A 13,262-nucleotide genomic window follows, 5' to 3' on the forward strand; every position below is an offset into this window, starting at 1 on the left:
TGTATCTTAAAAAATTTGTATGTTGGTCTGTTTGTATCTCAAGGTACCACTGTAACAGCATTCTACCACTAGAATATATTTTAGTAATATTTTCTAAAATTTGCTTTAAAGATAAGCAATTTACAGGTTGCACAAGATAAGACAATTTTATAGTTAACATACAGAAGTACTTACTTTACCACATAAAGAACTGGGCTTAATGGTCTATTGTCTCTAAGCCAAGTTATAAAGGACCTGGCTTTTTCTGATAAAAGCGTATCCAGCTCTGGAAGATGTGTCTGGTAAAAGAAATATAATTAGGAAATTACTTCCTTTCTCACAGACTTCAGTACTATTAGAACTAAATCATGATTCCCACTATTGTCAACTAACTGCCAGCACTCTGTTCCCAGTCCCAATAGCAGCAACCAAACAATAAAATTTAAACTGTAGGCAAGTCTGTTTACATTTTTCTGGATAAGTCAATAAAACATATTTATTGGTAAGTATGTTACTGACATTTTATAGTCACGTTAAGACCAAAAAAGTCTATTCTCATAATATATATGTGTATAAAATATATGTATATAACGATGAGTTTTATTTCTAAAGTCAAGTTAATAATAAACTAAATAATTTGAAGTATGTAATATACAAAAAAATTAAAAAAAATTTTTTTAATTTAGTGAGAGGAGGGGTGGCAGAGACAGACTGCCACATGCACCTCAACCACCAGGATCCACCCGGCATGCCCACTAGGGGGCGATGCTCAGCCCATCTGGGGCCCTCGCTCCATCGCAACCACAGCCATTTTTTAGTGCCTGAGGCAGAGGCCATGAAGCCATCCTCAGCAACCGAGGCCAACTTGCTCCACTCGAGCCACGGCTGCAGGAGGGGAGAAGAGAGAAAGAGAGAAGCGAGAGTGGGAGGAGGAGAGAAGCAGATGGGCACTTCTCCTGTGTGCCCTAACTGGGAATCGAACTCAGAATATCTACATGCCAAGCCGATGCTCTACCACTGAGCCAACCGGCCAGGGCCTATGTAAAAAATTTAAATAGAAAAATTTGGGGCAGTTATATTTATAATTTATGTCAACATTTAAAAAGTAAAAGAACAGAAAACATTTCTATTTTAATATGATTTTTTTCAGATATTTTCAGGTTTATACAGCTACTGTTATTTATACAAACACATTTTTAAAAATACAAATAGATCATATTATGCATACTTTTCTCTTTTCAGACTGTATTTTTAATAAATGCATAGATATTGCTTATCTAATGACACATGTATGTGTGTACAAAAACATACTTTTATGAATAAATCTATTGGGAATATTCTTTGGAGTAGAAAAATTTACTATGTCATAACTATGTGATTTTCATTTTAACAGATATTGCTATATGGCCCTCCAAAAAGTATATTAATGTACACTATAATCTATTATCTGATAGGCCTACTGACCTCTAGTGATAGGCCTACTGACCCTCTGACTTACTGCCTATTGTTAAATTTAAAATCTTTGCCAATCTGATAAATGAAAGAAATGTTATGCTGTTATTTTACTTTGAGTGAGTGAGGCTATCCTAGTTTCATATGGCCACTACTCTATTTCCCCCTATGGACTGGTCATCCAAATCCTTTACCCATTTTCCCCCCTTTTGTTTTGAAAAGATGGGTTTCTTCTTAAAGGTTTGTTAGAGAACTTTATATACTAAAGAAATTAGCCCTTTTTTAGTCATATGAGTTACAGATAATTTTGCAATTTTGTTGGTTTGTTTTTTGGCTTTATTTATTTTATCAGACAGAAATGTTTTATTTTTATGCTTTCAGATTTATTAATCTTTTTCATCACTGACTTACAAAAAAAGGCCTTGCCCATTTTAATATAATATTCTTTTTTTAATATTCCATTTTTTCCCCACAGTGATTTGAAATGCAACCTTTACCACATTCTGTTTTTCAGGATAAGATCTATTTCTGAATTCTGTTCTTTTACACTCATATGCTCATTATGCTAGTATCATAGCACTTAAATAATTACAGCTTTAAAATAAAGTTTATTGTATTTAGTATGATTTTTCATATGCTTTCCTCTTCACTGTTATTATTCATTTTTAAAACTTTTCCTTATTATTCTCATTTGTTGAGTCAGTCAATCAAACAGCAGCAGAATGTAATAAAAATTACACTGACATTAATTTCAGGAAAAACGACATATTTATAATATCCAAGTATAAGGTCGTAGATCTTTTCCATTAATTAAATATAGAGAACTGCTTTCAGAATCGTATTTCTTTGGTATTGGTTAACAAACACACAGTAAAGGCCAATTGAAATTTTTACGTTTAATATCAGCAAAATAATTTAAATCAGAGGTCAAGTTGTTAGAAAACAGTGTGGCAGATTCTCAAGAAGATAAACCTAGAGCTTACCCATATGACCCAGCTATTCCTACCCTAGGTTATGTACCCAGAACTGAAAACATGTTCCCCAAAACACTTGTTCACAAATTGTTCATGGTAGCACTATTCACAATGGCCCCTCAGTGGAAACGACCCAAAGTCCATGAACAAATGGTTGGATATATAAAATGTGGCTATCCAAAGAATAGATTTTATTTAGTCATACAAAATAACTAAATATTGATACCTGCAACAATGCAGATAAATCTTGAAAACATTGTGAGAGTAAAAGAAGTAAAACACAAAAGGCTACATATTGTATGATTCCATTTATATGAAATATCCAGAATAGGAAAATCCAGATAAAGAAAGTAGATCAGTGTTTGCTGGGGAAAGGAGGGGAGAATTGGGAGACAAGGGATTTTTTTGGGGGGGGGGAGGGGAGACTCTAAAATTAGATACTGGTGATGGTTGTACCACATGAATACAGTAAAAACTAATGACTTGTACACTTTGGTTAAAAACACCTGGCCTGTGGTAGCATAGTGAATAAAATTGACCTGGAATGTTGAGGTCACCAGTTCGAAGCCTTAGGCTTGCCAGGTCAAGGAAAATATGAGAAGCAATCAGTGAAAAACAAAAGTGAAACAACTATGAGTTAATACTCTTTCTTCACTCTCCTCCACTCCTCTTTCTGTAAAATCAAGAAATAAAATCATAAAAAAAAAAGAACCTTAAAATGAAATAAATAAAATGGTTAAAACTGTGAATTTTATCTCAATAATATTTAAAACAAACAAGCACATGAAAAGTTAAAGCTGTATAAAAATCCACTGACCATTTTCTGTGGTACTGATGCAAAATTAGGATACCCAAGCACATCCTTTATGAAGATGTTGTCACAGCTTTTTCCAACCCAAATATAAAAAACCTAAAAACCAAAAAACAAAAGAAACTAAAATTTCTTAATCAGAAACCTATTACAACTTATTCTTAAAATTATCAAGCATAAAGTATACTATTTCAAATAAAGTAGGAACATAAAAGAAAAAAGGAAATGTAATTGGTATACTTAGAGTCTACGTCAAGGAGTCTAGATTGCTTTATATCCTCTTTGTTTATATTTCAAGACTCCCCATAAAATGCATTTTACTTTCTTCCTTTCTCCCCAATAGGAATGCAATATTTTAACCAGGATAACTGACTCATAATACTTCCTGCCCACTATTTCAATGACTGTCTCTATTATTAACACTCATGTGCTCTCACCACCCTATGGCTATTGGAATCTTTTTCCTGCTAATAAGGTATCATTTATGAAGCCATCTTGACCAGTGTAACAAACACCCTTCACCACCACCTTGCCCAGACTTCTCCTGAACTCCTAATCATTAATGGCATTTCTGACAATGGATAGAAGATGACTTTTTGTGATTCAAGATGATAAAATCCTTGAAGACAGGAACTTTTCTCTTTATCAATTACATATAATCTAGGATAGTAAATAACCCATAATAATAAAATTTATTAATCTATGAAAATAATATCCAACTAGAAAAAGTCTAAAATAAATTGACCTCTTGTGCCAGTTACAATGCATTGCTCTCAGCTCCTACTCCACCTTGCACTGACTGATCTGTGAAACAGAGCTGGACCCTGCAAGTGTTCCTCCTTTTGTTGGAACAGTGCTAGGCTTTGTCAGTAGAGGGTGCTTACAGAGCCACAGTCCATTAGGAAAGCACCTTCTCTTGTCAGCTTCTCTGCAGACAATTTTTGAAGAGGTGGCTGAGGTACAACCCTGTCATTAACATGTATTGCACCCTGAAACAAAAACAGATGGAATGTGAATGAGCTTACATTGCTATCATCACAGTTTGGAACATAATGACCACTAGCTCTCTTCATGAAATACTGAAAAACGACACTGACAATTTTGTAGGATACAAAAAAATTATTGATAATAAATCACCACCTTCGCTGTAGAATCAGGACACTCAGATGCATTCAAATGTAAAACAATCTGTCCAATTCCTTCCCTTTTGGGATTAGCGTATTAAAAGTATAAATATTAAATCTGCTGCAAAGCAAGTTATTTTTTTATATTTCTCTATGAATATAATACAGAGAAGATTCCAAAAGGTACAGTTATAACACGGGGAAGAAAACACTGATGAATACCAGATCCAGTTTACAATATAATCAAAATTGCACTCTGATCATATCAGAAATAGTCAATATCTATAACATATAAATGGAAAGTCCACTCTACAATTTAGTTTTGTAATAAATACTATAAGCAAATTCAGAAGGCAAATTACTTCCCATATGAAACTATTTTTGGAAACTCCATAAACAGTATCTGATAGTTCTATTGTCCAATCAAATCCATAACTACTGTCCTTATTTAATGTATTAATATCATGGGGTGGGGGGAGGGTTTAAAAATTGTTAATAAATACATTGCTACCTTACCTATAGATTCAAGACATTCAAATATATTTTAAAATTTCAAATGCACTATAAGAAATCATACCTCATCTATCAATCTGTCTATCCTGTATAAGTTGGGATGAATCATTTTCATTAGATGAACAAGTGGCTGACACTTTATCTGACACATGGCATAGACACGATCATCTAGACGTGTGCTGGTACCAGTTCTAAATGCTTTCTACATTAAAAAAAGAGAGAGAAAATTATCAAGTAAAACAAATATAGTGGACAAATATTAAAATAAATATATACCATCATCCTGGAAAAAGCATGGCTTTCTAACCACACAGACTTGGATTCAGTTCTCAGCTCACATTTAATAGGTATGTGAGCAAGTTACTTTAGCTTCTCAAAGCTTATTGTCATCATAAGAAAAACGGAAAATAATACCCTATATAGAGGTTGCCGTAAGAAGTTAAGACAATGTGTATATAACACCTATTATGGTGCCTGAGGCATGTTTAATGAATATTAATTCTTTTCTTAGTCTCTTTCCAGAAGCATATACAACACATGCTATAAACACACCATTCTGCAAGCTGCTCCCACATATTAAAGAGTGAGGGAATAGGGTTTCCTAACAGTCATCATGTATTTGTGGTATACCTTCATTTTCCACTGATTTTTTTTTTTGTTCTTCAAAACTTTTCCAATGCTGTGTGACCAGTGGTGGTGCAGTGGATAGAGTGTCAACCTGGGACACTGAGGTCCCAGGTTCAAAATCCCAAGGTTGCCAGCTTAAGTGCAGGCTCATCCCGCTTGAACATGGGATTGCCAGCTTGAGCTTGGGATCACTGACATGATCCCATGATCATTGGCTTGAGCCCAAGGTCACTTGCTCAGCTGAAGCCCCCTGGTGAAGGCACATATAAGAAGCAATCAATGAACAACTAAGGTGTCACAACTCCAAGTGAATGCTTCTCATCTCTCTCCCTTCCCCTCTCTCACAAAACAAAAACAACTTTTCCAATGCTAAATTGCATAATCCTCTAACTAAATTATTTTTTTAAAAACCCAGAAAACCGCCTGACCAGGCGGTGGTGCAGTGGATAGAGCGTCGAACTGGGATGCAGAGAACCCAGGTTCGAGACCCTGAGGTCACCAGATTGAGTGCAGGCTCATCTGGTTTGAGCAAAGCTCACCAGCTTGGACCCAAGGCCGCTGGCTCGAGCAAGGGGTTACTCGGTCTGCTGAAGGCCTATGGTCAAGGCACATATGAGAAAGGAATCAATGAACAACTAAGGTGTTGCAACGAAAAACTGATGATTGATGCATCTCATCTCTCTCTGTTCCTGTCTGTCTGTCCCTATCTATCCCTCTCTCTGACTCTCTCTCTGTCTCTGGGAAAAAAACAACAAAAACCCCAGAAAACCTAGATTTCATTTCTTCACCTATGTGTCATGAATTTTAAGACTTTATTAAATGCAACAGTGTATAGAGAGCTACCTGTTTGAGAAGGGCCAAAACATAGAGAGGAAACAATTTGAGGGAGCAGGGTGCGATTAACCCAGAGTGCTGTAAATTTGAGACGGTTGAGCCATATGCAGACAATGAATCCACCACAGCATTCACTAAGGCATCTCTTGCATCGGACAGGCTTGATGAAATTGATCGATCCACAGCTAGAGAGCAACCAAAAGGAAAAGGTATTTAAGAAACCAACAAAAATTCCATTCCTATTATAGAGAAATACATTTCACCTGGACATTCATTTTAAAAGTATCTGCTCATTACACAATTTTTCTAAACTAAATCTAAATAAATCTGACAATCAAAACAAACCTGGATTGTTTTGGACCTTTTATGTTTTAAACTCTTTAAGTTTAAAAATACTTAACCACTACTGGTATTAGAAAATGTATTCCATCTACCTACTTTTCAGAAAGCTCTGGGGCTATTTCCATTACTCAAATGGAAATCACATGCCTAAAGGTTTTTTCTCCCCTGGCCAAACAATGTATATCCCAGTTAAAAAAGAAAATAACTGAAAAGAAAAAAAAAACACATAAAAAACATTAAATTCTTCAATCTGAGTTATCCCTTGTGATTCTCTAAAATCTTTGTCAGAGAATTCCCGGTCAACAAAAAAAGAGAACAAACTAAACACAGGTCCTCATGCAGACACTGAAAGTATTAGTGTGAAATTCCAAGTACATATTATATTAAAATACATATGCCCAAGTTTTTTTTGTTTTTTTTTTAACAGAGACAGAAAGAGAGAGAGAGGGATAGATAGGGACAGACAGACAGGAACGGAGAGAGATGAGAAGCATCAATCATCAGTTTTTTGTTGCGACACCTCAGTTGTTCATTGATTGCTTTCTCATATGTGCCTTGACCGTGGGCCTTCAGCAAACCGAGTAACCCCTTGCTCGAGCCAGCGACCTTGGGTCCAAGCTGGTGAGCTTTTGCTCAAACCAGATGAGCCCGCGCTCAAGCTGGCGACCTAGGAGTCTCGAACCTGGGTCCTTCGCATTCCAGTCTGATGCTCTATCTACTGTGCCACTGCCTGGTCAGGCATATATGCCCAAGTATTAAAAAATAAAATTATATTCCTGGGTGCTAACTAGATGCATTTCATGTCTAAATTTATCTAAAAGAGAAATTCATTAAAAACAAAACACTTAGATATTAATTCCCTAAAGGAATTTTTAAAACTTTGATATAGTAAAATTTCCTTTTTCAAGTACAGTTCTATTGGTGGTTATATATCAAATGCATAAACATGTAGTCACTACCACAATCAAGATACACAACAGCACCATCATCCCAGAAAATCTCCCTGTGCTGCCCCTTTGTAGTAAAATGCCCCCCCATCTCCAACCCTGATAATCACCAATCTATCCTTCATCCCGATGATTTTTCCCTTTGCTAGAATTTCCGATAAATGAAATCATATGTAAGTAGTGTTTTGAATCTAGCTTCTTTTTTTTTTTTATAATTTTATTTTTTTAATGGGGTGACATCAATAAATCAGGATATATATATTCAAAGATAACAAGTCCAGGTTATCTTGTCGTTCAATTATGTTGCATACCCACCACCCAAAGTCAGATTGTCCTCTGTCACCTTCTATCTTGTTTTCTTTGTGCCCCTCCCACCCCCTATCCCTCTCCCATTCCCCCCTCCCAAATCTAGCTTCTTTTACTTAGCATAATGCCTGTGAGTCATCTATGTCCGTTCATGGACCAATAGCCCTTTCCTTCTTATTGCTGAGTTGTATTCCACTGCATGTGTATCATAGTTTATTTGTATATTCACTAGCTGAAGAAAACTGGATGGGTACCAACTTTTAGTGATTATGAATCTCCCCAAATATTTTTAAACCAAAGAATTAAAAAGAACTATAAGAATAGTCCAATTCATGCTGCTGTAAATAAAAATGTAAAAATACACTTTTTAAATAAGAGATTTCTAGGGTAAAAAAATGCCCAAGTGTTATTTTTGGGATATAGAAAAATGAATTTCACCTGTTCCCACACTTTTTTACTCACCCATGTTTGCCAGAAGGCAGACGGCAGCTTGTACATCCACTCCTGCATACACATCTGCAAGGGAACTTACCACTGGCAAACACAGTGTGTGTACTCTAATTCTCCGCTCACCTAAACGAAATGATAAATGTTGCCAATGTCAATGCAAGAAAAAAACAAAACAAGTCAAACATCATCCAAGTTATTGTTTTGATTGGATTAAATCACAAACAGGATACTGGAATGCAAAAATTTTTGCCATGAACATGTTTTAAAGAAAATTAAACACTAAATCTGAAGACATTACTATGAACACATACTATATTTTGAATATAGTTGAATATTAGATTTTGGTTTTTACTTTAATATCATTCATCTAAATTATATCCAACACAGCAAAATTTCAAAAATCTGTAATTTGACTGTCAATTAACAAATCTGTTGGCCTTAAGTGCTCAGCAGAATTCTTCTTAAAATTCATTTTAGAGAAGCGGGGGGAGGGGGGGGGCAGGAGAGAGAGGCAGGGGGAGGAACAGATAGCATCAACTCCCATGTGTGCCTTGACCAGGCAAGCCCAGGGTTTCGAACCAGCAACCTCTAAGCATTCCAGGTTGATGCTTTATCCACTGTGCCAGCCACAGGTGAGGCTAGAATTTTTTATTTTATGGAACAAGAAATAATGCTAAAAATGGCACAGCTGAATTTAGCATGGGTTGTTTACCAGATACATATGATCCTGGGAATACAAGTCTTGCATAAGTAAAAAAAGACATTATTTAAAGATTCAAAAGAGAGTTAAAAAAAAGAACATAACATATATTTGATTAATTTACACAAATCCCATTACTTTCCATTGTACCGTATGTTCATTCTTTCTCCCTATTCTCCCCAGCATGTGAAAGGAGGGGAGAATTACTACTGCAGATTATATTTTATTTCTCTTATTCTTACCTTTGCTTGATGTATATAATAGGGCTGTTTGAAAGCACACTAAGGAAGTATCTGTCAAACTTTCTTCAATGGACAGCTGTACTGCAAACCCAGCATCAGGATTGATGTTGGCAAGGGATAACAAATCAGTGGAACGAACAAAGAAGTTCCCGTGAAAAGTGTGCATTGAAAGACCTAGAGAAGAGAAAACTTGTTATAAAAAATGGATTAACAGCCAGTATCTTTATCTCAGGCTAAAGTTACTTTATAAAGTAAAATGTCTCTGCTTTTGAATCAAAAGGATAACTGGGAGGTAGAGTTGGAGTGTTGGTAGAGGTTCTAAAACACCAGTTCACAAGAACCATGTAGGTTAGGTTACACAAAAAATCGAATGTACAAAATTTTTAAAATGAGGGTTACTCTAAAGTTCACTTAAGCATTAAAATAGGGATCAGAATCCCTCCTGCAAACATTCACGAAAAACCAAGGTAACGTACACTGAAGACTACTGGAATGGTGATAAAGGCAAAGATTAATCTGACCGTTTTCACTTAAGATCGTCCCTATTACTCAATTCTCCTTCTAAAATCACCTCCAATAAGAGCTTTCTCTTAAGTTTTTCCTAATAAAGCAAAACACTATTTTTGCCCATTTATTAAAATTATTTTAAAAATTGGGCAATGATAATTTAATAACTATTTATACAAAACAGGGCACAACGAACTGGATCAAGCATAAAGTCCTTTATGATGAACAACCATTATATTATAGGTAGTCCTAGGTAGTTAATATATAAATGCTTTTTAATTTACTTATAAAGCATAGCTTTTAAAACTTCATACCTTTAGTACACCTTATTCTCATAACAGCTTCAAATCCAATTTTTCTTGTGAGATAACGTTTTAGTTCTTTTTGTAACTTTTCTGCTTGTGAAGGATTGTGAGTATAATGGAAAGATGGATAATAATAGATGCATCCTGCTGAATACTTGGACATGCAAGCTTTAAAGAGAAATATAAAAAGTATTAACTACAGAAAAAATAACATCCTACTTGTCCAACAGTAGTATAGATTCTATATTATGAAGAAATCCAAGCCATAATGAGAAAACCAAAGCTGTCAAAATAAGGATAATGTATAAATCTGAGAAAATACAAACATTTTGTAAATTGTAACACATAAGGTTTACTGTTGAGTAGAATGGTAAAGAAATTGTATTTTAAAAACAAAATATTAATAGCATTTTGTATTTATAAATATTAATAGTGCTTTAAAATTTACTGATAACTTTCATAGTAGCATCTAACTTAATCACATGTCTTTCTCTCCAAAATATTGAGACCCTTTACTGAATTTTAGATTTAATTTATATGCTAAAACTGTTTATGTAAACAGATAAACAATAATAGCTCCTTACCTAGAGAAGAAAGATCAGAATACTGTGAACTCAGAAGGAACAGATCCACTGCAGTCTGCTGCCCTGAGCAATCTAAAGCGAGTTTCTTATAAAAATCAGTTGCAGGGCCAAGGTGTTGTACAACCTAAGTAACATGTCATAAAGTAAGAACTATAAACCTTGAATTATGCACATATTTCTAAGTCTCTCTTATAGGAAAGAGGATATCCTTCCCCTTCATCTAGCAAAATAAAGTGTTTTAAAAGTGTCTCAGTAGTTGGCATAGATATCCTATAAGAATAATAATTGCTAACATTTATAAAGCACCTATGTGCCAGCACTGCTTGAGATAGTTTATATAGATTATTTAACCCTCAAATACCATATATCTTATAGGGTTATCTACATTTTACAGGTGAGGAAACTGAGGCAAAAAAAAATGATTAAGTAACTTGACCAATTACACAGTTATTGAGTGGTAGATGCTGGAATGGAAACCCAAGAAGCCTGGGCTCCAGACTGAGTGCAGTCAAAAATGATTATACAGTGGTACATAACAATAGGGGAGCATACTAGATTAAGGAAGGTTTTACTTAATCACTGTTACACTGCCTAACCAAATGTTTCAATCCTCTCAATAATATGCAGTGTATGGTTATTATATTAGAGTTCACCCAGATGTGAAGGAATACATAAACCAGAACAGATATTTAAGCTTCTGAGTTCCAGACAGATAGTATTTCTGAAAGTTAAGTGAGAAAGAAACAAAACAAAATTGTATCAAGTAACTCAGTAAATACCTAACACCTTCTTATGTTCAAAATATCCTTGCCTCAATTCTATTTTTAAACTAGCTTCTTTCTCAAAAGAAATTAAAAATACAATTTTTGTAAAAACTCTCTTACTAGTTTTTTTCTTTCTTTTCTTTTTTTAAAACTATTAATGATATAGAAAAGTAGAATGAACAAATAATTAGTCTCTAGAGGCAGGAAACACCATCCTGAATATGACAGAAAAACAAAATATAAAATACCTTTGTGCTCGATCTCTGATTAGGATCTTCTCTGGACTGCAGAAGTCCTGCACCCACGGAAGGTAACTGTGTCTGAAATACAGACACACGGCCACCTGTTGGAGACATTAATTTAAAGGCAGCCTGAAGCGCAGGACCAAGGGCACTGTGTGTTTCTCTTGTATTGGTGAACATATTTGGTAATGCATTCAGTAGGTCTTTTATAAGCTGGGAAAAGAAAGATTAAAAGTTGAATTACTGAGAAGGCGAGGCAATATTCTTCTTTAAAACACCCCAGAGTACAGAATGTGCCACTGTATTTTGGGCGACTGCAAACAGAAGAGTCAATTGACATGCTACTGCACTGTCTACTGAAATGTCACTACATCAAATGAACATCAAACATTTCAGTAAAAAACTGAAATAAGTTATTTTAATACTTCAAGGAAAAAAGTCAGTCTCACCTCTTTACTTTCATGTAAGTTCACAAGTAAGCTATCCGGAGTAGGTAGAAAAACATCTATAGGGAAAACATATTTTAATCAAGAGATAAATCAAGTCAAAAGAATAATATTTTTAAAATATCTTAGTTTTTATCAGGCCATCCATGTAGTAGGAACTATAATACTGCTGTATTAAATATATATTATCTGTATGTATTATACACATGTGTGCTCACACATGCAAAAGGACACATACACAGGTATAAAAAACTTAGAGTCAAGTATTTTCCAGGAAACTATTTTTAAACAAATATCTAAGTGCATCAAATTATCCTTACAGCATTATAAGATGTATTGTCAAATAAAATAACATCAATTCCAAACTCTGAAGTTAAAAAGATATTTTAAATTCACTGCTTACCATCTATATCAGACACAATCAACATCTGAGGCTGTGATAATCCTTCTTGTAAATTGTAGAAATGAATAGTGCTATCAAAGGTCACAAATCCTATTCTTGTTCGTGAATCACCAGGAAGCCTAAAGATAAAAATGACAATTTTAAATTTAAAGTGCTCAGTAACATATTTTATTTAAGTTAATAATGAAATAGTAAACTAAGTCTAAGAATAATTATATATGCTTTTTCATAGAGGAGTATCATCCCAATCTAAACCAATGGATATCAGAGAAGAGCAAGGATGAAACATTCCATCTTCAGATGAAACCACTGACATGTTTCAAGTTCATAAGTCAGAAAACAACTATATTCAAATCAAAAACCAAAACTAAAAATAGCATGACTAAAAAAACCCAAAGACTTCTGGCTAACTTTGCTTTTGAAAACAATCTTTTGAAGTGAAAAATTACTCATATTTCCAGTTCCAACATTACACAAATAGTATATCCTGGTTACACATTTTAAGGGCAGAACGACAAATAAGTACTTTTTTAGAAAGAACTGAATGTAATGCAAATCAGATTTTAATGCATAAAATTTTTAAATAAAAACTACATTTAAGAAGATTGAGACATTTTATCTATCATCTATCTTTTAAAAATTTTCTGTCAGAACTCAGTATATTCAAAAGTCAATGCTTGCCCTGGCCGGTTGGCTCAGTGATAAGAGTG

General features: G+C 34.4%; 1 protein-coding gene across 4 annotated transcripts in view; it reads right to left on the reverse strand.

Annotated features, from left to right (window-relative positions):
• SEC24B (SEC24 homolog B, COPII coat complex component) overlaps nucleotides 1-13,262 on the reverse strand; it is a 111,934-nt gene that overhangs the window by 1,242 nt on the left and 97,430 nt on the right. For all 4 annotated transcript variants that reach the window (XM_066279809.1, XM_066279807.1, XM_066279806.1 and 1 more), the window contains 12 exons: nucleotides 12,553-12,671; nucleotides 12,153-12,208; nucleotides 11,710-11,916; nucleotides 10,698-10,821; nucleotides 10,123-10,281; nucleotides 9,302-9,475; nucleotides 8,372-8,482; nucleotides 6,324-6,499; nucleotides 4,918-5,055; nucleotides 4,101-4,205; nucleotides 3,223-3,315; nucleotides 175-278 (listed from right to left, as the gene is read on the reverse strand). In XM_066279809.1, the coding sequence (XP_066135906.1) occupies nucleotides 175-278; nucleotides 3,223-3,315; nucleotides 4,101-4,205; nucleotides 4,918-5,055; nucleotides 6,324-6,499; nucleotides 8,372-8,482; nucleotides 9,302-9,475; nucleotides 10,123-10,281; nucleotides 10,698-10,821; nucleotides 11,710-11,916; nucleotides 12,153-12,208; nucleotides 12,553-12,671 (1,566 nt within the window). The remainder of the gene's footprint in view (nucleotides 1-174; nucleotides 279-3,222; nucleotides 3,316-4,100; nucleotides 4,206-4,917; nucleotides 5,056-6,323; nucleotides 6,500-8,371; nucleotides 8,483-9,301; nucleotides 9,476-10,122; nucleotides 10,282-10,697; nucleotides 10,822-11,709; nucleotides 11,917-12,152; nucleotides 12,209-12,552; nucleotides 12,672-13,262) is intronic.

This window comes from Saccopteryx bilineata, chromosome 5 (assembly GCF_036850765.1).
Source record: "Saccopteryx bilineata isolate mSacBil1 chromosome 5, mSacBil1_pri_phased_curated, whole genome shotgun sequence".
NCBI classification, from domain to species: domain Eukaryota; kingdom Metazoa; phylum Chordata; class Mammalia; order Chiroptera; family Emballonuridae; genus Saccopteryx; species Saccopteryx bilineata.